This window comes from Heterodontus francisci, chromosome 18 (assembly GCF_036365525.1).
Source record: "Heterodontus francisci isolate sHetFra1 chromosome 18, sHetFra1.hap1, whole genome shotgun sequence".
Lineage (NCBI taxonomy): Eukaryota > Metazoa > Chordata > Chondrichthyes > Heterodontiformes > Heterodontidae > Heterodontus > Heterodontus francisci.
Genome location: NC_090388.1, coordinates 21,057,498 through 21,081,664, shown reverse-complemented (window position 1 = coordinate 21,081,664; position 24,167 = coordinate 21,057,498). Strand labels below are relative to the sequence as shown.

The window sequence follows — 24,167 nt, the reverse complement described above, 5'->3', positions numbered from 1 at the left end:
CTGGCAGGTATATGGGATGAATGTTACCCTGTCACCTGTTAGCTTAAGCTTGAATGTTATTCTTGTTCTGCTGTAGACTGCATGAGTTTTCATCCCAACCTATGATGTGTCGGAGCCTAACATTCAAACTGTTCGGTGTTGGCATGTTTGTAATATATTTACATTCCTATTATATTTTTTCACAGCTGGAGGATGCTTGTGAATCATCCTTTGCACAGATTGTAAAAGTAACCAGTAGCTTAAAAGTTACATTGTTAAACTAACCATAAGAAAAGGGGCCTGCATGATTTGTACATAAATTGGTTGTGTATGTTATGTAGATTCACGTAGCTTGCTTGCCCCTGTGGCTCTCAGCATCAGAAAGTGCATGACTCAAAAGGATGTCAGTAAATGAGAAAATAATTGAAGAATTGATGTTACATACCCCAGGAAGGTACATTCTTTCAAAACAAGTAGGTAATAGAGATAAATGAGAACGTATACCCCATAAGCAATTGTGAATATTTGTACTTTCATTGCAACCAGCTATTTTTCTGAAGGTTGGCCAAGAAATTGACAAAGGACCTTATTGACTAATCTGACAAACTAATATGAAGAAACACTTGGAGGTTTTGATAACCCAATAAGTCGATTTGAGCTGTTAGTGCTACAGACTTTCCTATCTGATTATTTGGTGAGATAATTTTCTAATTACTAACCCAGCCTCTTGGATGTTTGCCTTGTGCTGTGGGAGACCCTTTGTTTCATGCTAATGTCTCTGATATGTGGAAATCATAAACATTTTTGTTTGCTATTTGTCGCCTATGTTTTTGTGCATTTATTCTTCCAAAATCTGGCAAGTGCATAAGTCCTTGATGATTGTTGTGAGATTGTCATTGTAAGGCCTCTCCCTTGTCTTTTTGTGCATTGCTGTCACAGATAATCAGAAAATAATGAAATGCTTTGAAATGAAAGATGCCTTTGTTTGTCCAATACAGGTTGAATTTGATGGTAATGAAGACACTGTTTTTTTTTCTGATGGCCAACGTCGAATCGACTTTGTATTGGCTTACGAAGAGGAGCAGAAGAAACCTGGAGATCAAAAGAGGATGAGATTAATTCTAAGCAGAAAGGTATGATCTGGTATCCCTGTTAATACTTTCCTTCACAGTTCATATGAAACTAATCTTTTTTTCTTCTATCAATTACAGAACGGGGTGGGGAGGTATTCTTGAATAAACACATAGTATTTTCCTCACAATTTCTTTCCTGCAGTTTATGGCAGTTTCTACCCCTTCTTCACGTCTGGATGCGGCTTCATTGAATTTTACCGTTGTAGCTGTGATTTCCTCTTTTTTTTCTGCCCTAGTATCCTTCTAGGCTCCTTATGAAAATTGCTGCATTGTTCCAATAATGCACACAAAGTGAGACAATTTCATGCGGCATTCATTTTTACGAAAAAGAGCAGGCAAATGACAGTGAGACTTTTGCACACATTGAGGTGATAGGCATCTTCTCAAAATCTTTGGTCCAACAACCATAAAGGATTTCACTGTTTGGCTACAACCAGATAGTTTGTGACAAGAAAGAAATTAATTTTGTTCAGCACTGCAAAATTTCCCATATTGTTTGAACGTGACTGCAAAAAAAAACTTGTTGACCAAGGGTAGCATGTGAGACCGTGGCTCATGACATTGGTACAAAATCCACAGAATAAAGCAGATGTGCATTATAATTTGGCACATCAGGAAATCACAGCAAACCTTAGGAATGAGATGATTGGAGATGGAGATATTTGGATGTATCTGTTAGTGATACTGGGCAGTATAATCTCTGCCATGCACAGCAGGTTACATATTCTCATAAATAAGTGCCTTCAACTTCAAATTGATGAGGATTAAAATTAATTCAGTGAAAACAGAAGGCCGAGATTCAATAACATACCCCATAGCTTGGTAAACGCGAAGTACTCACATATGGTTCATTGCCTTTACACGTGGTATAGTGTGAGGAATAAGTGCTGCTTTTGTGTCGCTCCAAAGTGCTTGGCTGTGGCCTGACTGCAGAACAAAGCAAAACAAAGGCCCTCCTCTTAGAGGCTGTCTGATACTCCATTTAGGATTGATACATGGAGTACTACTTCAGTGCAGTATTGAGATAAATTTAAAAAGTTCTATCTCCTTGACATCTCATAAATTCAGGGGAAGCTTCTTAAATGCTGTTATAAAGCAGACTCTCACTCAATAGTGAACTCTGTCGCAGCTGCAAAATCGGATTTGTAGACAGGTAGTGTAAATTATCTGTGAATCGATACTTTAGCTATTGATTTCAGATCACTGTGAGCACAGACTTCCTTACCAGAAGTGCTGGATCTGAGGGAGGAGAATTAAATCTCTGCTGACTCATAAATATTTTAATTGGATAATTCTTGATTTGATAATCTCATTAAGTTGGAAAGTATAAGATGCTAAAATCTATTACCTCGGAAATTCATTTTTTAAATTCTTGGACAATAATGACCAGGATTTTCTATGCCAGATGGGGATTGTGGGAATTGTGGGCAGTGTGGGCTTTCTTCCAAGCAGAGTTAGCCGGCACTGACTTCAATTAATTTTCAGGCGACAGGTTCTTACTATATTTTTGGTAGGCTCCCATTTGTATTGCCCCCTATGCTTTGGACTGCTGGGGACAGAGCAAGGAGAAAATGCTTCTGCTGCAGGAATTGGATGACTGTACCACGTTAAAGAGTGAAGCAGTCTTCCATACCATCACTATGGCAGGTTTTTGCATATTTATCAAGGATGCCAATTTTTCTTTCAATTACCCTAGCATTAATTTCAATGCCTGCTGTGGTCAATTAATTTTTAAAAATATATTACACAATTCCAGGCAATGTTGCATTCCTTTTATGTATGGGCATACGTAGCAGTTATTGTTTTGGAGGCTGAAAGCATGGCAAATGCAACATATGACATTTGAATCACCATTATCACCTGGTAAGGTTAGCTAGTAGTGCAATAAAGAGAAGCTTGGCAGGGCATCTCAGTCCGGTCAAAACCACATACTGTGTTGTATGATTGCTTTTAACAGTGATGTCCCTTTAAGATCTTAGTATGCTAATGAGCCAAGTACCAGAATGTAGTCATGTGACTCAAAGCTGGAGCCACTCTGCAACTGTAACACCTAGAGTAAGGATCTGTAAATAGTTAGCTCTGTACTATATATAATAGTTTAGCTATAAAAAACCTGTTTGAGATCTTCAACCAACTGGACTCCACGCATCTCATTTTTGTTGCATCCGACAACATAAAAAACATACTATATTATCACCTGGTAAGGTTAGTTAGTAGTGCAATGAAGAGAGGCATGGCAGAACACCTCAGTCTAGTCAAAAGCACATAATGTGCCATGTGGGAATTCTAGGATGGCTCCTGTGACCTGGCGGAACCCAAACTGAGCGTCATGAGCAGGTTATTGTTGAGCAAGTGCCGCTTGATAGCGCTTTTGATGATACCTTCCATCACTTTACTGATCGAGAGTAGACTGACGGGGCAGTAAACAGAGTGCAGACTGCAAGCTGAGTGTGGAGATTCAAGTTTGATGAGTGGCGAGTTTGGTGAAGGGGGGAGGAGGTGCTCCATTTTTCTATTTTTTTCATACTTTTTAACTCTCCAGTATTTGGTTCCTGCTCTGGTGCAGTGGAAGGAGCTGTTTGGTGCGTACCTGGTAAGCTATTCTGCATATAATAAATAGTTTGTAAAGTTAAGGTGTAGCAGGGCAGCCCTGCCGAGTGGAATGTACATCCTGCGGTATGTGGGAAGTCATGGATGCACCACGTGTCCTAGACGAACACATCTACAGGAAGTGTCACCGGCTGCAGAAGCTTGAGCCCCGGGTTTCGGAACTCGAGCGGCGGCTGGAGTCACTGTTGTGCATCCATGAAATGGAGGACTGCGTGGATAGCACATTTAGGGAAGTGGTCACACCACAGGTTAGAAGTATGCAGGCAGATAGGGAATGGGCAACCACCAGGCAGTCTAAGAGATCCAGACAGGTAGTGCAGAAGTCCCCTGAGACGATCTCACTCACTAATCTGTTTTCCATTTGGATACTGGTGAGGGTGATGGTTCCTCAGAGGAGTGCAGTCAGAGCCAAGTTTGTGGCACCACAGGTGGCTCAGCTGCATCGGAGGGGAGGAAGAGGAGTGGAAGAGCAGTCGTGATAGGGGACTCGTTAGTTAGGGGAACGGACAGGCGTTTCTGTAGCAGTAAATGTGACTCCAGGATGTTGTGTTGCCTCCCTGGTGCCAGGGTCAGGCATGTCGCGGAGCAGCTACAGGACATTCTTCTGGGAGAGGGTGAACAGCTAGAGGTCGTGGTCCACATCGGTACCAATGACATAGGTAAGAAGGGAGATGAGGTCCTGAATCACATTGTAGGGAGCTAGGAAGGAGATTAAAAAGCAGGACCTCAAAAGCAGTAATCTCAGGATTACTCCCAGTCCCACGTGCAAGTAAGTACGAGATTAGGAGAATTGAGCGATTGAACTGGTGTAGGAGGGAGAGCATCAGATTCCTGAGAGATTGGAACTGGTTCCGGGGCAGGTGGGACCTGTACAAGATGGACGGGTTGCATCTTAGCAGGACTGGGATGAATATCCTCACGGGGAGATTTGCTCGTGATGTTGGGGAGGGTTTAAACTAAATTGACAGGGGGATGGGAACCTGAGAGGGAGCTCAGATTGGAGGGAAGCAAATCTGGTAACTTGTCTGGGGTATGGGAACCAGGAGCAAGTATCAGACAGGAAGACCAAGATGCACAGAATACTGGGGGAGATAGATAGCATGAGAGTAGGGAATAGTACATTATTAAGTGGGTTCAGAGTAAGGGAGAAAGTAATAAAGTCTGAATCAGGGTTAATGTGCATGTATGTGAATGCACGGAGTGTGGTTAACAAGACTGGTGAGGTACAGGCGCAGATTGCCATGGGGAAATATGATGTCGCGGCTATAACAGAGACCTGGCTCAAAGAAGGGCAGGACTGGGTGTTAAATATTCCTGGATACAAGGTGTTCAGGAAAGATAGGAAAGGGAAAAAAGGGGGAGGGGTGACGGTATTGATAGAGGGGAGCATTGCAGTGCTGGAGAAAAAGGATGTCCCAGAGGCGTGAGGACAGAATCAATTTGGCTGGAGCTAAGGAACAAAAAAAATGTGCGGTTACATTGCTCGTTGTTGTCTGTAGGCCACCAGCTAGTGGGAAGGACATGGGGGAACAAATTTGCAAGAAAATTGCAGAAAGGTGCAAAAATTATAGGGTGATTATAATGGGGGACTTTAATTATCCAAACATAGACTGGGATAATAGTGTAAAAGGCAGTGAGGGGCAAGAACTCCTACAGTGTGTTCAGGAAAACTACAACTGTATGTTGCTAGTCCAATGAGAAAGGAGGCACTGCTAGACCTGGTTCTTGGGAATGAGGTGGGCCAAGTGGATCTAGTACCAGTAGGAGAGCAATTAGGGGATAGTGATCATTGTATCATAAGGTTTAGGTTGACTATGGAAAAGGAAAAAGAGCAATCCAGGGGAAGAATAATTAAGTGGGGGATGGTCAAATTCAATGAGGTAAAAATGGAGCTGGGGCAAATAAATTGGAGTCAAAAGCTAGCAGGAAAACCAGTCGATGAACAATGGGCTACCTTCAAAGAAGAGATAGTTCGGGCACAGTCGAGATATGTTCGCTCAAAAGGGAAAAGTAAGGCAAATGAATCCAGAGCTCCCTGGATGACAAAAGAGGTAGAGGTTAAGATAAAGAAGAAAAACTGTGCTTATGACAGATGCCAGGTAGAAAATATGATTGAGAAACAGGCTGATTATAGAAGGTCCAGAGGGGAAGTGAAAAAGCAAATAAGAGATGCAGAGAGAGAGCATGATAAGAGACTGGCAGCTAGTGTTAAAGGAAATCCCAAAGTTTTCTATAGGCATATAAATAGTAAAAGGGTGGTAAAAGGAGGAGTGGGGCCAATTAGGGACCAGAAAGGGAATTTACACATGGAGGCAGAGGACACAGCTGAGGTATTAAATGAATACATTGCATCTGTCTTTACCAAGGAAGAAAATGCAACCCAGGCAATGTTGAAACAGGAGGTAAGTCAGACACGAGAGGGGTTTAAAATTGATGAAGAAGAAATATTAGATGGGCTGTCTGTACTTAAAGTGGATAAAGCACCAGGGCTGGATGAGATGCACCAAGGATACTGAGGGAAGTGAGGGTGGAAATTGCAGAGGCACTCGCCATACTTTTTTAGTCTTCCTTAGATTCGGGGGTGGTGCCAGAGGACTGGAGAATTGCAAACGTTACACCCTTGTTCAAAAAAGGATGTAAAGATAAGCCCAGCAATCACATTAACTTCGGTGGTGGGAAAATTTCTGGAAAAAATAATTTGGGACAAAATCAATAGGCACATAGACAAATGTGAGTTAATTAAGGAAAGCCAGCATGGAATTCTTAAGGGAAAATCATGTTTAACCAACTTGCTGGAGTTTTTTAAGGAGAGGGTTGATGAGGGCAATGCTGTTGATGTGCTGTACACAGACTTTCAAAAGATGTTTGATACAGTGCCACACAACAGACTTGTGAGCAAACCTATAGCTCATGGAATAAAATGGACGGTAGCAACATGAATACGAAATTGGCTGAGTGACAGGAAACAAAGAGTAGTGGTTAATGGATGTTTTTCGGGCTGGAGGAAGATTTGTAGTGGAGTTCCCCAGGGATCTGTGTTGGGACCCTTTTCCTGATCTATATTCATGACCTAGATCTTGGTGTACAGGGCACAATTTCAAAGTTTGCAGATGATACGAAACTTGGAAGTATTGTGAACTGAGGAGGATAGTGCAGAACTTTAAAAGGACATAGACAAGTTGGTGGAATGGGCAGACAGGTGGCAGATGAAGCTCAATGCAGAGAAATGTGAAGTGATTCATTTTGGTAGGAAGAACATGGAGAGACAATATAGAATAAAGGGTACAATTCTAAGGGGATGCAGGAGCAGAGGGACCTAGGTGTATATGTGTATAAGTCATTGAAGGTGGCTGGACAGGTTGAGAGAGCGGTTAATGAAGCAGACAGTATCCTGGGCTTTATTAAAAGGGGCATGGAGTACAAGAGCAAGGAAGTTATATTGAACTTGTATAAGAGACTAGTTCGGCCCCAGCTGGATGATTGCCTCCAATTCTGGGCAACACACCTTCGGAGAGATGTGAGGGCATTGGAGAGAGTACAGAAAAGATACACGAGAATGGTTCCAGGGATGACGAATTTCAGTTATGAAGATAGATTGGAGAAGTTAGGACTGTTTTCCTTGGAGATGAGAAGGCTGAGAGATGATTTGATAGAGGTATTCAAAATCATGAGGGGTCTGGACAGAGTAGATAGAGAGAAATTGTTCCCACTTGTGAAAGGATCGAGAACGAGAGGGCACAGATTTAAAATATTTTGTAAGAGAAGCAAAAGTGACATGAGGAAAAACATTTTCACGCAGCGAGTGGTTAAGATCTGAAATGCGCTGCCTGAGAAAGTGGTGGAGGCAGGTTCAATGAAAACATTCAAAAGGAAATTAGACAGTTATATGAAAAGGAAGAATGTGCAGGGTTATAGTGAGAAGGCAGGGGAATGAAACTGGGGGAGTTGCTCATTCAGAGAGCCGGTGCGGACACGATGGGCCGAAACGATATGCTGTAACGATCTTGTGATTCTGTAATTGGCTGGGTTGGACTTGTCCTGTTTTTTGTGTACAGGACATACCTGTGCAATTTTCCACATTGCCGGGTAGATGCCAAGGTCACTCAGCTCCTTATCTCATTACAGCCTTAGTTCAAACAGAGACAAAAGAGCTGAACTCAAGAGGTGAGGTGAGAATGACTGCTCTTGACATCAAGGCAGTATTTGACCGAGTATGGCATCAATGAGCCCTAGCAAAACTGAAGTCAATGGGAATCAGGGGGAAAATTCTCCACTGGTTGGAGTCATACCTAGCGCAAAGAAATATGGTTGTGGTTGTTGGAGGTCAATCATCTCAGCTCCGGGACATCACTACAGGAGTTCCTCAGGGTAGTGTCCTAGGCCCAACCATCTTCAGCTGCTTCATCAATGACCTTCCTTCAATCATAAGGTCAGAAGTGGGGATGTTCGCTGATGATTGCACAATGTTAAGCACCGTTTGCAACTCCTCAAATACTGAAGCAGTCCATGCAGAAATGCAGCAAGCCATGGACAATATCCATGCTTGGGCTGATAAGTGGTAAGTAACATTCGTGCCACACAAGTGCTCGGCAATGACGATCTCAAACAAAAGAGAATCTAACCATCTCCCCTTGACATTCAATGACATTACGATCGCTGAATCTTCCACCATCAACATCCTGGGGGTTACTGTTGACCAGAAACTGAACTGGAGTAGCCATATAAATACTGTGGCTACAAAAGCATGTCAGAGACTAGGAATCCTGCAGCGGGTAACTCACCTCCTGACTCCACAAAGCCTGTGCACCATCTACAAGGCACAAGTCAGGAGCGTGACGGAATACTGTCCACTTGCCTGGATGGGTGCAGCTCCAACAACACTCAAGAAGCTCGACATCATCCAGGACAAAGCAGCCCACTTGATTGGCACCCCATCCACAAACATTCACTCCCTCCACCACTGACGCACAGTGGCAACAGTGTGTACCATCTACAAGATGCACTGCAGGAACGCACCAAGGCTCCTTAGAAAGCACCTTCCAAACCCGCGGCCTTTACCACCTAGAAGGACAAGGGCAGCCGATGCATGGAAATATCACCACCTGCAAGTTCCCCTCCAAGCCACACACCATCTGACTTGGAACTATATCGCCGTTCCTTCGCTGTCGCTGGGTCAAAATCCTGGAACGCCATTCCTAACAGCACTGTTGGTGTACCTACCTCACATAAACTGTAGCAGTTCAAGAAGGCGGCTCACCACCACCTTCTGAAGGGCAATTAGAGATGGGCAATAAATGTTGGCCTGGCCAGTGACGCCCACATCCCACGAATGAATAAAAGTAAAAATGTTAGATACCCAGAGCTAAATACTACAAAAAGTCTGGAGGAGTATAGAAAGTGTAGGAGTGAAATTCATGGCTGCATACCCTAAAAACAATGAAATGTTTTGTGATCGTTGAGGAATCTAATAAAGGTGGATGGGTAACATAGGTGAACACTGACAGTGACGAATAGTGAGAAAATGGAAAACTGGAAGTGATGGATATCTGGAATAAAAATAGGAAACACCAACAACAAACAGAAACTGCATGTAGAACGAGAAATTATATGTTCATGTTTCAGATAGAGAACCTTCAGAGCTGCACCCATCCAGGTTTAGTTTCTAAACATACGCATACAATACCCTGTTCTAACTCTCCATCACATCTCTCAACCCCCTGATCACATCAGTGGTGGTTCTTGCCTGTGTCTTCCTGAATATTGGAAAGAACAAAGGTGCCATTTTCAGCCACTATGATGAACTCCCTTCCTTGGCACTGTCTCCATCCTCATTCCCCCAATTTCTTAGACTAAATCTGGCTGTGCTTATCCAGCGCGTCCTGTTCAGCCCAGACCTGGACTTTTTATTTAGAGATACAGCACTGAAACAGGCCCTTCGGCCCACCGAGTCTGTGCTGACCATCAACCACCCATTTATACTAATCCTACATTAATCCCATATTCCTACCACATCCCCACAATTCCCCTACCACCTACCTATACTCGGGGCCAATTTACCTATCAACCTGCAAGTCTTTGGCTGTGGGAGGAAACCGGAGCACCCAGCAAAAACCCACACAGTCACAGGGAGAACTTGCAAACTCCACACAGGCAGTACCCAGAATTGAACCCGGGTCGCTGGAGCTGTGAGGCTACAGTGCTAACCACTGCACCACAGTGCTGCCCAAGCCCCACCTCCTATCCATCACTAATGCTGCTCATTTCTACATTTGCAATAGTGCCTATCCCCACACTTACCTTAGCCCAATAGTCACTTCACTTAACCTCCACCCTCTATGAACTCCAATTTGTTGTGTGTTCGTATTGCATAGAATGGAGATGCAGCATTGGAATCTCTTTGCCTTGCACCATCCCAATGACTTTGATATACATAGGATTGCTGATGGAGTCAGTAAACATTTAAGTCTTAAAAATACTAATAGAACTTAATTAGCAAATTACTTCAAACAATTAACTAACATTTGTATACAATCCTCACACTTAACCTAACAGTAACTGGATCACAGTTAGCAGGAATTTATTTCTGCAATGCTCTGATCTTTCACAGCCTTATGAGAGGAAGTGGGAGGCATCTGTTGCTTCAGTTGAATAAAACTGTATATAAAAAAAAATCTGGCATCATTCATTGAAGTGGTAATATTAAATTGCTTCCTTTGTGTTCTAAAGAATGTGTATTCCAGTGTCTGTAACAACAGGGAAAACAGGTTTACTGTTGCATATATCCCTACTTATATTATGTGCTGTAAAATTCCTATTGCGTTGATTTCCCTTTGCAATAGCCTGTCAATCAAAACTGCTTTGAAAACCCTACTGTTCTGTAGCTCTTTAAAGCTCCGGCTATAGTCCATTTTTTTGAAAATTCTGTCATGGGATGTGGGCGTTACTGGCAAGGCCAGTATTTGTTTCCCATCCTGAATTACTCTTGACAACTGAGTGGCTTGCTAGACCATTGCAGAGGGCAGTTAAGAGTTGACCACATTGCTGTGGGTCTGGAGTCACATGTAGGCCACATCAGCTAAGGGCAGCAAATTTCCTTCTCTGAAGGACAGATGGGTCTTTACAACAATCAATGTTAGTTTCACGATACCATTACTGAGACTAGCTTTCAATTTCAGATTTTTATTAATTAATTGAATTTATTTCCTCCAGCTGCCATGGTGGGATTTGAACATATGTTCCTGGGGCATTATCCTGTGCCTCTGGATTACTAGTTCAGTTTCATTACCACTACACTACCATCTCCCTGTCTCAGTCCAGTTTAAAGGCCTACTCAGGTCAGGAAAAAAAACCCGACCCGAACCCGACAGAAACACATCGGGCCTGAGCTCCACTTGGCCCGAGTCCTTCTGTTATTTTCCGCACCCAACCCGACCCGAGCCTGACCCAACCTCCGGAATGTTCACTTTACCTACTTTCCAATTCCGAATCCGTTTTTCACTTTTTCAGTTTGTGCAGATAAGCAACAAAAACTGTTATTGGACTTGAAAGGTTGTTTAAAAAGATGAAGATTGGAGCCACAAAGTCAGTGATTGTTTGGTCACGAGTTAAACAGAAACCCATGGAGTTGTGCCCAGACAGATTGTGACACACTGTACCAGTATCTGTATTGCTTAAAATAAACACAGCAATTGCCCGAAGGCTCAGAAAATATCACTATATATTACCTAAACTCCTGCTTTACAGGTTGAAATACTTGCTGCAAGTTTAACCAGTGAGTAGCTGAGATGCAGAGACCAGGAAGGTCCTGAGTGACTAATTATGAGAAAATATACAGTATTTATTTAAAAAAATGATCACTATGCGTGTAGACTAGAGTCCGGACTGATCATTTTATATTTTTTATATAAATACTTTATATTTTATAATAATTAGTCACTCAGGACCTTCCTGGTCTCTGCATCTCAGCTACTCACTGGATAAAATTGCAGCAAGTATTTCAACCTGTAAAGCAGGTGTCTAGGTAATGTATAATGATATTTTCTGAGCCTTTGGGCAATTGCTGTGTTTATTTTAAGCAATACAGATACTGGTACAGTGTGGCACAACCTGTCTGGGCACAACTCCATGGGTTTCTGTTTAACTCGTGACCAAACAATCACTGACTTTGTGGCTCCAATCTTCATCTTTTTAAACAAGCTTTCAAGTCCAATTAATACTGTGTGTGTCTGACCCAACCCGAGCCCGAAAGCTGGACCCAGAAGAGCGACTCGACCTGAACCCGACACATGTCATCAGGTCCCGTCAGGTGCGGGTCGGGTAGCAGGCCTTTAGTCCAGCTTTTTTGGCGTGCAGCCTATTATCGGATCAAGGTTATACTCCTGACTGCAGGTCATGCTGAGATCAGCTACAAAGGAGCACTGTATGAGAATGCTTGGATACAAGTATAGAACTCCGCTCCTGGAAACTAATTTTTAATGTTACAAGAGAACCGACAGCAGCCTGTTTTCATAACATTACAACCATTGGAGAGTACATTTATAAAATTCTCAGGGATCTAGTTGGCCTTCTGTTGTAAAATACAATTTTGCACTGGTCAGGAATTTCAGCTCAGAGCAGTGTAAAATGCCTTCAATAAGTGGGTCTGTCACCTTTCCATATCTCTGTGCTCATAAGTTAGATTGGGACCAAAATCCCAAGTGATTTTAACACACATATGCACGCGCACACTCACACACACACACGGTAATCTGTACTTGGGCACAAAATGAAGTTAGCTGAAATAGGGAAGAGATGGCTATGTGTGCTTCTTTGCAGGTGTTATACAAATCTGGGCTCTGAAGAATTAGGGCAGATCGTCTTATAGTCATCTGAAATTTCATCCTCCGAGATATTATATTTTCCATTTCCTTGTTGCCTAGGTGTGCTAGAAAGATAGACACTGAATTCAGACATTTTTAAACTGAGCCTGAATATGTAGTTCAGTATAGAATCAGGTGAGAATATCACTTTATTTTAAAGCAGTCACTTACATTTTCTATATTTTGTACACAGAGAAAAAGAGCATTCTTTCAAGAAAACTTAAAGAAAGTAGGGTTACAGATTGAAGCAACACGATCGGTGAGTGCTCATTTTACTTTTCTACGCTTCATTGGTAAATGTGTCCAGTAGAAATCTGGTCTAAGGGAATGCAGTCACCCTGCCGTGCATCTTGGGGTTTGATTTTAACTCGCTCATAACCCATTCACTTTAGAGTTAAAATTGGGCTCAATTCTCAGGAAGTAGTGCCCATGGCATATATTTTGTACAACCATGCGTTCTTTTTTTCTCGCCCCTCCTCACCTAAAAGTATTGCTGCTGTGGTGTAGTTGCATGGCGTTGGTTGTCCTCACATGTTCCATTCCTCACGTGTAGCCTTAAATAGTGAATGTTGACAGGCTATTCTATTATGAGATGCCAAGTCCCGAATCCATATGTGCACATTTTGCAGTATGGGTCACGTGACAGTGATCAGGAGTGGGAGCCCTGCTTGGTTTTAATGGTGCCTGCAGCAACATCTGAGATGCAGTGCCTGGAAAAACAGCCATCATTTTCAAACCTAATCATTCATGCCTCCTAACAGTAGGTGTTGTTCCACCTGATCTTTCAGTCTACCAACTGATACAGCTCCTGAAACCAGCATAAACGCAGCCCCAACGCGTATCTTTACTTGTAGTCTTGCCACTTAGCTTTCAAACCCAATGCACTCTTTATTCCTGACCAATGCTGTCCCAAACACTACTAGGCCTCCTGCTGTTGTTTCTTTGGCCTTTTATCCTGGTCTCCACTTTCCCTGGCCTGTCTCCTCAGCCCAGTGCTCTCCATTTTGCTGACATGCTTTATTCCTATTACCCTTTGCCGCCACCTGTACTGAGTTTGGACAAACTCAATTTTTTAACATTTGAAGTGCTTATTGTGTTTATAATGTATTTGCTGACTTGTAGTGCTTTAACAGGTAAAAAGCCTGTTTTCCCAGCTCATAGGAGGCCAGTGGGAATTTCATGCTTGGTTCCTTCAAAAATGATAATACTTAGAGGAGTTAAAATAGAAAAAGGCTGAAGATAGGTCAGCATGCGGGAAGGGTGTAGCATCACAGCCGAGAACAAGGCGAAAAGCCATGGGGATTTGAGGTTAGTTTGCTGGAATAGAAGATCTGGAGGGAAACAGAGAGGAGTGAAGCAAAAAAGGTCAATTGATGATGTAGATGGAAAACAAAGATGACAGAAGAGTGGGAGAGCCTAATAAACAGTAAGAGGGCTAAGCAATGAGAGGATGGGGAGAGCAACAGTGAAATGGAAACAGGACCACAAAGGCATAACAAGAATGCTGAGTGGCAAGGGAACACAGGAACTTCAAGTGGAATAAATAGCCTAGATTTTGCAGTGGTAATGAGGGCGAAACTATCAGCATTTGCCATCATTACTGTACTGAAAGTGACAGGAACTTTGAACATCCACACGTGCAGAATAATGCATATATCCAGAATATGCTGTTCATGATTCTATGCTCCTCCAGAGGGTGCACTGTTGCGGACTCCCAGACTGCTGTCGCCCTAAGCAATCAGTGAATTGATGAAAATATTCACTCTTAGGCCATCAGTCTTGCTGTAAATCCATTGAAAAAGTTACGTCTTGTTAAATGAGGTGTAACTGGGTTCTGAATGGCATACTAAGTTCATAATTACTGCTAAGCACCCTCACTGACCCTGAAAATCTATTTCTACATTTGTGGAATGTCATATTTCTCGAATGTGATTAAAAAAAAATCCAGATTTTTAAAATAATGTTTCAAAGGTTTGTTTCTAATATTTTGGCTCCTATCTTCATTTAATCATTGTTTATTTTGCTTTCTGAGAATTTAAAGTAAAAATGTAGGGATTCAGTGCTTTAATCTTGGTTTGCTGTCTGTGAGAATAATTCAATGTGTTTGGCTGCTTACCTTGCTTGCTGACATCACTGCTGCTGGACACCTGGAGATCCCTTGACTTAGTAGCAGATTTAAACTACCATTGGGAAAGAGGCAATCCATGCCACGGAGATCACTAGATCTTTGTGGGCAGCTTTCTTCAAGATCAGCAGTGAGCTTCACTGCTGACCACAAAATCCAGCCCAATGAATCTGCAGTTGCAGAGAGGAGCAGCATTGCAGAGGAAGCTTAGAGTCAGGTAGTGGAAAATGAAGAAGCAAACATCAGGAAAACTGGCAGGTCGGAATAAACAGAATGAGAAACAGATGTAGACAGGAAGAGTGCACCAAAAATGGAAAGAGGACATCATGACTGGCAATATATGTAGGACAAGCAATATATCCTTCATCATGCTGGTGGCAACACTCTATGATGTATTAAATATCTTCCTTTTTCACACACGAACACACACATGCACTTCCTACAGCATTTCCCTCATCACAATTTGTTGATGACACCCTTCTTGTAAAAATGCATATTCTTTGACTCACTGTGAGCAATGCTGTGGGAGATGTGCTACTTTTATATAAAAACCGTACATTTTTGTTTTCACTTATATTTACTTCTTACCTTCTAACTAAATGTAAAACATATAAGTTTTTGAAATCACTGGCTGCATTTCTGGAAGCCATATTAATTCCTGTTATCAGGTACAATGCAATATATTTGCATTAATATGTCTAAACTGTGGAAATATGACTTAAGCATTTGTAAATTTACTTCTGTTTTTCTGTAGACTTCCACCATGACCTGTAGTCCCTCGATAAAGCACACTTATCCAACTAACACACATTTTCATGAATTAGTGCATCACTTCGTTATTATAATTATTGCAGTGGCCAAAAAATCTTGTGCAATGAGTGCAGTGATTTTGTGGTCAGCGGTGGAACGACAGCACTTACCGCTGACCTGGAAGAAAGCTGCACGCAAAGATCTTGCGATCTCTGTGATGTGGATTTTTCCTTTCCTGACAGAAGTTTAAATCTGGTGCCAAATCCAGGGAATGTCTTGGCATACAGCAGCAGTGATGTCAGCAAGCAGAGTAAGCATCCAATAACATTGAAGTATTCTCACAGACAGCAAACCAGGAAGTTAAAACCACTAATTATGCTTCACTTTTAAATTTTCAAATAGTGAAATAAATGATTATAATTGGAGTAAGATAGAAGTTAAAATATGAAACAATTTTTAAAAAGTTTTAAAAAACATATGGGATTTATCATTATGGAGAAATTTGACATTCCACAAATATAAAATCTGCTTATCAGGGCCAGTGAGGATGTTTAGCAGTAATTATGAACTTAGTATGCTGTTAAAAACTGAGTTACACATTATTCAACAAGGTGTAACATTTTCAAGAGTTTTTGAGTGAGACTAACAGGTAAAAGTGAAAGTTTTTGACAATTCACTAATTACATTCTGAGGGGAACTCGAGGGTGCAGCCTCTGGAGGAATGTAGAATCACTAACAGCAACTTTTGGATTTCTGTGATAACCTGTGTTGGTGCAGACTCTCAAAATTGCTATCAGTTTCAATAGAGTAGTTACGGCATGTGCTGACAATTCTGCTGTCTTTATCACAGCAAAATCCAGGCCATTGGGCTGTAATTTGCTGAAATGTGCAAATCGGCCAGCAGCTTGTGGCAAAGAATAATACCCTGTGAATTGCAAGTCATCGCAAGCTGCTGGATGCTTTACGCTGCTCTACCATTAGCTTCTCAAAAACGGCCGCTCGCTCTTAACTTCCACATGAGTTTCATGAATTTGTTGTGTTTGCATGTTAATTCTCCACTAAACTCGCCACAGAAAGTCAAGTCGAGTAATTTAATAGCACCCTTAAAGATTTTTTAATGTCTGCCAATCAACCTGGGGTCCAGAAAGTTAGCAATGAAAAGTCTCATTCCTGCATAAAGTGAATTTTTGGAGATTTTTTAAAAATCAAATTAAATCTTGTTTTTACAATTTTTTGCCTTTTACATTATGTCTCTTAATTTTGCTGTTAATTCAAACTATCTCTCCCTTTTTACTTTCTGTACCTTTTTGCCATTGAATTTACCCACTTTAATTCACCTTCCTTCTCGATCCGTGCTCTGTTTATTTCTCAACCTCAAAGTTCATTGGTTAAGGGGAGACATTGTTGGGCCCGCTATTCATCAAGATCTCAGGTGCCCTGTTACCCTTTCTGCACCATTATAAGCCAGCAGTTACAGCATTTAATATTCCAGTAATCCTATTAAATACAAAAGGAATTTTATGATTGAACCTCCATTGGAAGATAGTGAATTGGCACCCTGATCGATGGAAAGAAAATCGGGCAGAGTTTTAAATGTGCTGCCAATTCGTTATTGTGATTAGTTTATACGACTGACCAGGACTGATTTTACCAATGCAGCTACTAACTCCCACTGGCCGCTCTCCCCCTTCGGCAACTCGCTTTCTCCCCTTTGTCCCCACCAGCCGCTTCCCCCCCCCAGCCGCTCGCTCCAGACCTCGCTGCACCCCCCCCTTCCATGGCCCATTGTTCCCCGCTTGTGCCACCCCACTCCCGCTCTCCCCCCCCCACCAGCCACTAGCTCTGGGCCGCGCCACTTCCCTCCTCTCACCAGCCACTCGCTCCCACATTTGATCGTTCTCCACTCACCGCCCGAAGAAGCAAGACAGGCCGCAAAGGGCGACGTAGGAGCGAGTGGCCAAGAGGAGGGAAGCGGTGCGGCCTAGAGCTAGCGTCTGGGGGGGGGAGGGATGGGGGAAGCGGGGAGAGAGTGGCCGGAGAGCGGGGTGGCGCAAAGCGAGGAACAATCAGCCAGGGGAGTGAGAGGGGGGGCAGCGAGATCTGGAGTAAGCGGATGAGGGGGGAAGCATCGAGGCCTGCAGCAAGTTGCCGAGGGGTGAGAGCAGCTAGTGGGGCAGAGCGAGTGATTCGGATCGAGCTCCAGTCTCAAAGTCTCCCATTCAGCCGAGTGGGGGGCTGGATACCCGATGATGCTTTATCACGCATGCGTGAAGATGGACCAGGCGCAGATACGCGATGACGTAATCCTGCGCCTGTGCCACTTAGTTCTCTTGAGTTTAGCAAAGAAAGAGGTTAGCTTTATTGTACTTAAACCAATCTAAGTAAAATAATAAACTACGTTCCAACTTTCTCTCTCACACACACACACACCCACGCATAGAGGTTACAGCGTGGGAAGGGTGGACTGGTTGAGTTAGAGTCAATAGAACAAATAAGGGGTACACAGTCTGTGGAGTTTGGTGACTCAGCTGGCTTCTAGCTGAATTCGGAAGCCCTGTGGCTTCTGGTTTGAAGAGATAGATGACTGACTCAGTCGGTCTCTTGGAGACAGTGATGCCGATGATCTCCTTCAAGGGGCTTCTTGTAGCCAGAGGTGGTCAGTCAGCAAGCAGGGTCCAAAGCTTGTATACTGGAATGGAGAGAGAGAGAGAATGGAGGGACTCGCACTTCAGTCTGCTCTTGTCAGAGTCCAAATGCTTGTCAGCCTGCTGCTGAGAGACACCAGATTAAAACACAGATTGGGGGGGGAGGCTTGTCACATTACAGTCACCCAGTGAGATTCAAGCATGGTAGTTAGCAGTGTATTTCTTCTTACAACTAAAACATCTCCTGTCTGGGGATTTCTTTTTCTCAACCAAGGTCCCATTGTTCAAGTGATAGTCTTGATGTCTTGCTAATGGGAACAGGCAGTTCCCTTAAATTTCCCAGGACTTGGTTCTTGCTGGGACAGACCAGACTCTTCAGGCTGAATTTTACCCTCGGCAGATGGGAGCCGTCCAACGACTGAAAAGTTGGTTGCGAGCCTGCCTCCGCCTGGCCTGGGGATCCGGGCCGCATTTTATGGCTCCCAGGCCTTTAATTGGTCTGAGGCGGGACTTACATCTCATTGAGGCAGGATATTCCACCTAATGGAGCTGCCGGCCAATCAGCAGGCTGGCAGCTCTCCAGCGCCACCGGGAGCGATGGCCACTACTGGGGCTGCAACCCAGCCCCAGCCATCGGAAGGAAGATGAAGGATGGCCTCAGAATGAAGGTAAGTTTTTGGGGCCTCGGCAGGGGTGATCGGTGGCCCCCAGCGAGGCAAGTTTGGTCGATTGGGGGGACAGGAAATGTGTTGGGGGTGGTTGAGGCATAGGGGGCAGCCCTCCGTCGAGCACAGGGTGCCTGATCATGAGGGCCCCCCTTCCCCAGTCTGTCAGAAAGCCACCTGCTTTTGTCAGGCGACTTTTCTCAGGCCTGGGCCGCCTGACCAGCCATGGGTAAAATCTCTGTGGCGGGCAGAAGCCCTTAAGTGCCTGTTAACTGGCCACTTAAGGGCCTTGATTGGTCTGGGACAGGCGGGCCATTGTTCGGCACCGCCGCCCTGCGTAAAGTGGCGGCGGAGGTGGGAGCAGGTCGGGAAGGGCCCACTGAGCCTCCCGCTCCATTTTACGCCCCCCTCCCTGCCACCTTCCCGCTCTTTGGGGGGGGGCGTAAAATTCAGCCCGTCGTCTCTGCATCACAGGCCTTGCAATGTAGGTTGCAAATTAGCTGGCCATGTTAAGCTGCTAGCAAATTCACCTTTTGGATGCTACTTTTTAATTTCTTTACTAAAAAATAAATAAATTCAGGTCTCCAGTCATTGGATTAAAAAAAATCATTCAACATAGCATGTTGGTGTGACATTCTTCCTTTCCTGGAATTCTCTCTCCTCCTTCCGTTCCTGAATTCTAGCTGTTGACTCTGCTGTTCCAGCTGTATCTTGGCAAATGCTAGCCTGGCTGTTTCAGATTCTATGCCTGTCACCAATTCTTCAAGTTCTATTTCAAAATGGTTGGCCACAAGTTTTAGGATATCGGGTTTCCTAGCTTTTGGACAGATATTTATCTCTAAATGCCTCGCTATACTCCTTAAATCTTCAATGGATAGGGCTTTTAAACCGTCTCAAGTTACTTCCCTCTTCTAGGAAGGTACTGGCCTCAAATGTGGACATTTTTAGTATTCTAGCACTGAAAACCACAAGAAAACCTGTATTGAATTTTTAAAATTATTGCTAGGGATCAATTTGGTTTCCTGCTTCCAATTTCTCATTTGTCTGTGGGTTGGATCCCAGATGTAGAGCCCCCAAATTTCTGTTACGATCAGGGGAGGAGGGGTCAAATGGTTCCCCTCTTTTCTCTCCTTGTTTGCCCGCAACAGGTTTACTCCTTTTTCGAAAAGGATATACTTGCCAATTCAGTGAGTGTTTAACTGTTTATGACTATGATCATAAAGCAACCAATCAGACAGGTTTTCTTGAGTTTAACAAAGAAAGAGGTTAGCTTTATGTTACTTAGACTGAGTGAAGTAAAATAATAAGATATGCTCCGACTTTCACACATGCACACAAATAGATTACAGAGTTGGGTAGGATAGATTGGTCAAATTAGAGTGCAGAGAAATAAAAGGGGTATACAGTCTGTGGAGGTTGGTGACTCAGCTGGCTTCAGGCTGAACTCTGTGGTCTCGTGACATGCCCTTGGTGGTCCAGATGCTTCCAATTTAAAGATGTAGACAGCTGATTTGGCTGTGCTCATGGAGACAGTAGTGCATGATTTCCTTCAAGGAGTCTCTTACTGCAACAGGAGCATCCCTGGGTGGTCACGGTCAGCAAACAGAGTTCGAAGCTTGCAAGGTGGGTTGGAGGGAGAGGTCTTCTCTCGTTCACATCTCAGCTGCTTGTCTCCTTACTGCAGAGAAAGCAGAAGCTTAAACATATGAAGGGTGGGCCTGTCACATGACTGTCACCCAGAGATTCAAACATGGTCATTATTAGTGTATTCCCCCTTGCAACTTAAATCAACTTAAATTGGTTGTGGGTTTCCAGTCGGTGGATTAAAAATCATCTTTTGACATAAAGCACATTTTCGTGACAAGTGTATTTTCATGTGAGGAATGATCGACCGAACAGTAACAAAAAAAGTAAATAAAAACAGAAAATGCTGGAAATACTCAGCATGTCAGGCAGTATCTGTGGCGAGAGAAACAGAGTTTACATTTCAGGCCATTGCCCTGAAACATTAACTCTGTTTCTTTCTCCAGAGTCGCTGCCTGACCTGCTGAGTATTTCCAGCATTTTCTGTTTTTATTACAGATTTCCAGCATCCACAGTATATTGCTTTTGTATTAATCAAAAAAATGTGCTTGTGCACATTGTTTCACATTGTCCTATTGTATTCACAGACTTTAGATTCAAAGATTGTTTTTCTGAAACTACATGCACCGTGGGAGGTTCTCTGTCGTTATGCTGAACTCCTTCATATCAAACTACCTCTACACTCCAATGATCTAAAGCAGAAGAGTTCCACATTCAACTGCATTACTAAGATTTTCTCAGTGGATGAAGACAAAATTCCACCAGAGCCTGATTTTTTCACTGCACCATTTGAGATGGATCGTATCGACAGTTTCTATACTGAGGATCCTGATGTCGTCTTTCCACCAGCTACTCGAAGCAGAATAGTAAGTTAATGACGGACCTTGTTACTACTATCTCGCAGGCTGTATTTGTATTAAAAAATAATTTGAAGCTGAGTAAGTACAGAATGTTCATAACTTCTCACACACGTGATAGTATCTAACCTTCAACCGAGCAACTTTTACATATGGTGAATATTTGATTTGGGGATAGAGGGATTTCCCTGAAGGAGCGAGTAAAAAAAAAAATTTATTGCATTCTCCGTCATTATCAGTATTTCTTATTTTGGTTTAGATTGAACAATTTTAAGCGATTGTTTAAATTCTTAAGCTGTGTTTGTGTGTGATCACTTTTTCAATCTAATTCTGCAGGTCCAGTACATTCTGAATCGCTCTGAATATAAAAGAGGAAGATCAAACAAGTTTGGTATCACCAAACTTTTGAACTCGAAGACATACAGTGCAGCCTACACCCTCCATGATGTAAGTAATTTTAGATAGTTAATTGTTCCTCAAAACGTGTCAGCTAATTATTATTACATGAGGTGAATGTATACTATTGTAGACAGAAAATAGGTCATAATGTTAAACAACATTGGAAAATTAGAAATTTATTTAATGGACGTGACTGGTGACAAAAAGAGCCATATAGTGATAAATAGTGATAAAGTGACATATAGGGCTGAATATTAATGAGCTCTCTGGCGTCGGGGGTCATGGCGGGGGGGTCCGGAAAATTCTTCCAGGAGAGGCCCGCCACGACCGCCGACGTCAAGAAGGCCCCACGCATTTTACCAGTGGTGGCGAGGCCTCGGTGCGGCCCACCTCCGCCGACTGGCGGGGCCTTCATTTCAATATTAAAATTAATGAAAAAACATGCAATCAACTTGCCTTGTCCCAGCGGCCATCCCATGCCGATAATACAGCCGCCGGATGAACGTCCCGTGCCTTCGGAACTCAGTTTGGAGCAGTGAAATCTTCAAGTCGGGAGGGGTGTGGGAGCGGGGAAAACTGCTTCAATTGGTTGTGGGGATGGTGGGAAGGGGCTGAGGGTCAAATGTTCTGAAGCTGGGTGCGTTAAAGGTAGTTAGTTGAAAAATTGTCTTTCTCAGGGTATATGTAATTTTATTTATTGTGACCTCTTTTGGGCGGGGGGGGGGGGGAAGGCTGGGAGAGGGGATGCAAAGTTTGAGTAAAATTTTATTTCAAATATTGGTGCAGCGGGACCTTTAAACATTTAAATTTACATGAAGGGCTTCCAGGCACGGTGGTACCAGACATCATTGCCGGGGATGGTGCGGCCACTCCCTCTATGTCATCGGGGGCGGCTGCTCCGCCCCCTCCATTTAAATGAGCCCCTGCGTGAAGTATCACATGGGCTCAGTGACGGTACATCCCCGCCGGTAGATCACTGACTTCAAAGCACGCCGCTGCGATTTGCGGCACGCTAATAAAATTTGGCCCTTAGTGATGCACCTTAGGTATAGCAAACACTAGAACATGCTATTTGACTGTGTTGGACACTACCTTGCCTTTATTGGTGAGTGCCTACACAACAAAAATAATTAAATTGTAAGAATAAATATTCTGACTGAAATATCTTGAATGCTCTAAAATTGTAGGCATTTATCAGCAGTTTTATAGTTTTCCTTTAAAAAAAACACAACTCCCATTTTCTCCCCTTTGATGAACGTACTGACTGATGCAAGGATAGTTTCACAGTCTCTTCCTTGTCTCTTCCAGTGTAAATACAACCAGAAATCATCAGACCCATCATGCCCCAATGAGAGATACCTTCTATACGAGGAGTGGGCTCATCCCAAGAATTTTTACAAACTGCAGCCTCTAGATCTTATCAGGTACTCCATTCTTTCATCTGCGACATAAAGCATTACATTTGTAATAATTCAGCTACATTCACTAGCAATGTTTCCTCTAATTTCCCTTTGCTGTGCACGGCCCATTTGATGCACTGCGTGGTCCCTGTAAGACTGGTGTGCATGTGCACATCGCAAAGGGAGCTGTTGCTTGTGCATGGCCAGTTTGTTCCCTTAGCGGCACATTCTTCGATTGCAGCATACACGCATGCAGCTTAGAGGGAACGTTGCTCACTAGGAACTATTCTGAGGTTGCCCAAATTGAATTTATGCAATGGAGAAAGAAAACTTTCCTTCCATCAGTAAAACCAGGGCCAAAAGCTGAGAGGGCAATCTGGCACTCAGTGAACTCAAACATCAGTGCTTTTTAGCGCAGTATACCACTTATGAGCACCTGGCGCATGAGGCATCTCATGTACCCGTCTCATCTAGTTATCAATGCACTCTATGCTGTCGTAATCTTATGTCCAGGATTGGGTTCATCTCCCTCACTGCATCCACATCCATTGATTTGATGGGAGGTTCCATCATTGCTTGTTAAATTAAATGCAGTGTAATCCAGATGTCAAATCCAGATGAAGTATATGTGCCATTTTAAGCTTAGCAGAGAGAAGTGAAATGCTAGGGAAAATCATATGAAATCTGATATGGCTGAGAAAAAAAATGTAAAAGCATAAGTCAGTGATCTTCGCCACTGTTCATTCATCATAAAATGTTTCATGTTTTGAGATTAGAATTGCAATATGTTGGGCTGGGAAATTGTTGACCATGAGTTCAACAATGGAGTAATATCACCAGAACTAACTAATCATTTTATATATAAATTACTAATGTAAGTAATTAATAATGTAAATATACAACTGTCATGATTTTATGGAGATTAAAACATGTTAACGTTCTGTAAGTATTAAATTCCAACAAATTTTAACAGTATTTAGAATATGGGAAACTTGTCAGTTATTATTGAGATTTGTAATTGTTTTTACCCATTTTCTTTATCCACCTAGCACCTTTCAGCCAAAAGGTTTTCCCAGGTTGCCACCAATGCTCCCTTTAGCCGGCACATAGAAGGCACAGGGGACCAGGTCTGCGATTCTTCGTTCTCATTTTCTCCTCTTTA

General features: G+C 43.0%; 1 protein-coding gene across 3 annotated transcripts in view; it reads left to right on the top strand.

Moving 5' to 3' along the window:
* ano6 (anoctamin 6) overlaps positions 1–24,167 on the top strand; it is a 159,528-nt gene that overhangs the window by 82,158 nt on the left and 53,203 nt on the right. For all 3 annotated transcript variants that reach the window (XM_068050389.1, XM_068050391.1, XM_068050390.1), the window contains 5 exons: positions 978–1,112; positions 12,774–12,839; positions 20,937–21,215; positions 21,543–21,653; positions 22,914–23,029. In XM_068050389.1, the coding sequence (XP_067906490.1) occupies positions 978–1,112; positions 12,774–12,839; positions 20,937–21,215; positions 21,543–21,653; positions 22,914–23,029 (707 nt within the window). The remainder of the gene's footprint in view (positions 1–977; positions 1,113–12,773; positions 12,840–20,936; positions 21,216–21,542; positions 21,654–22,913; positions 23,030–24,167) is intronic.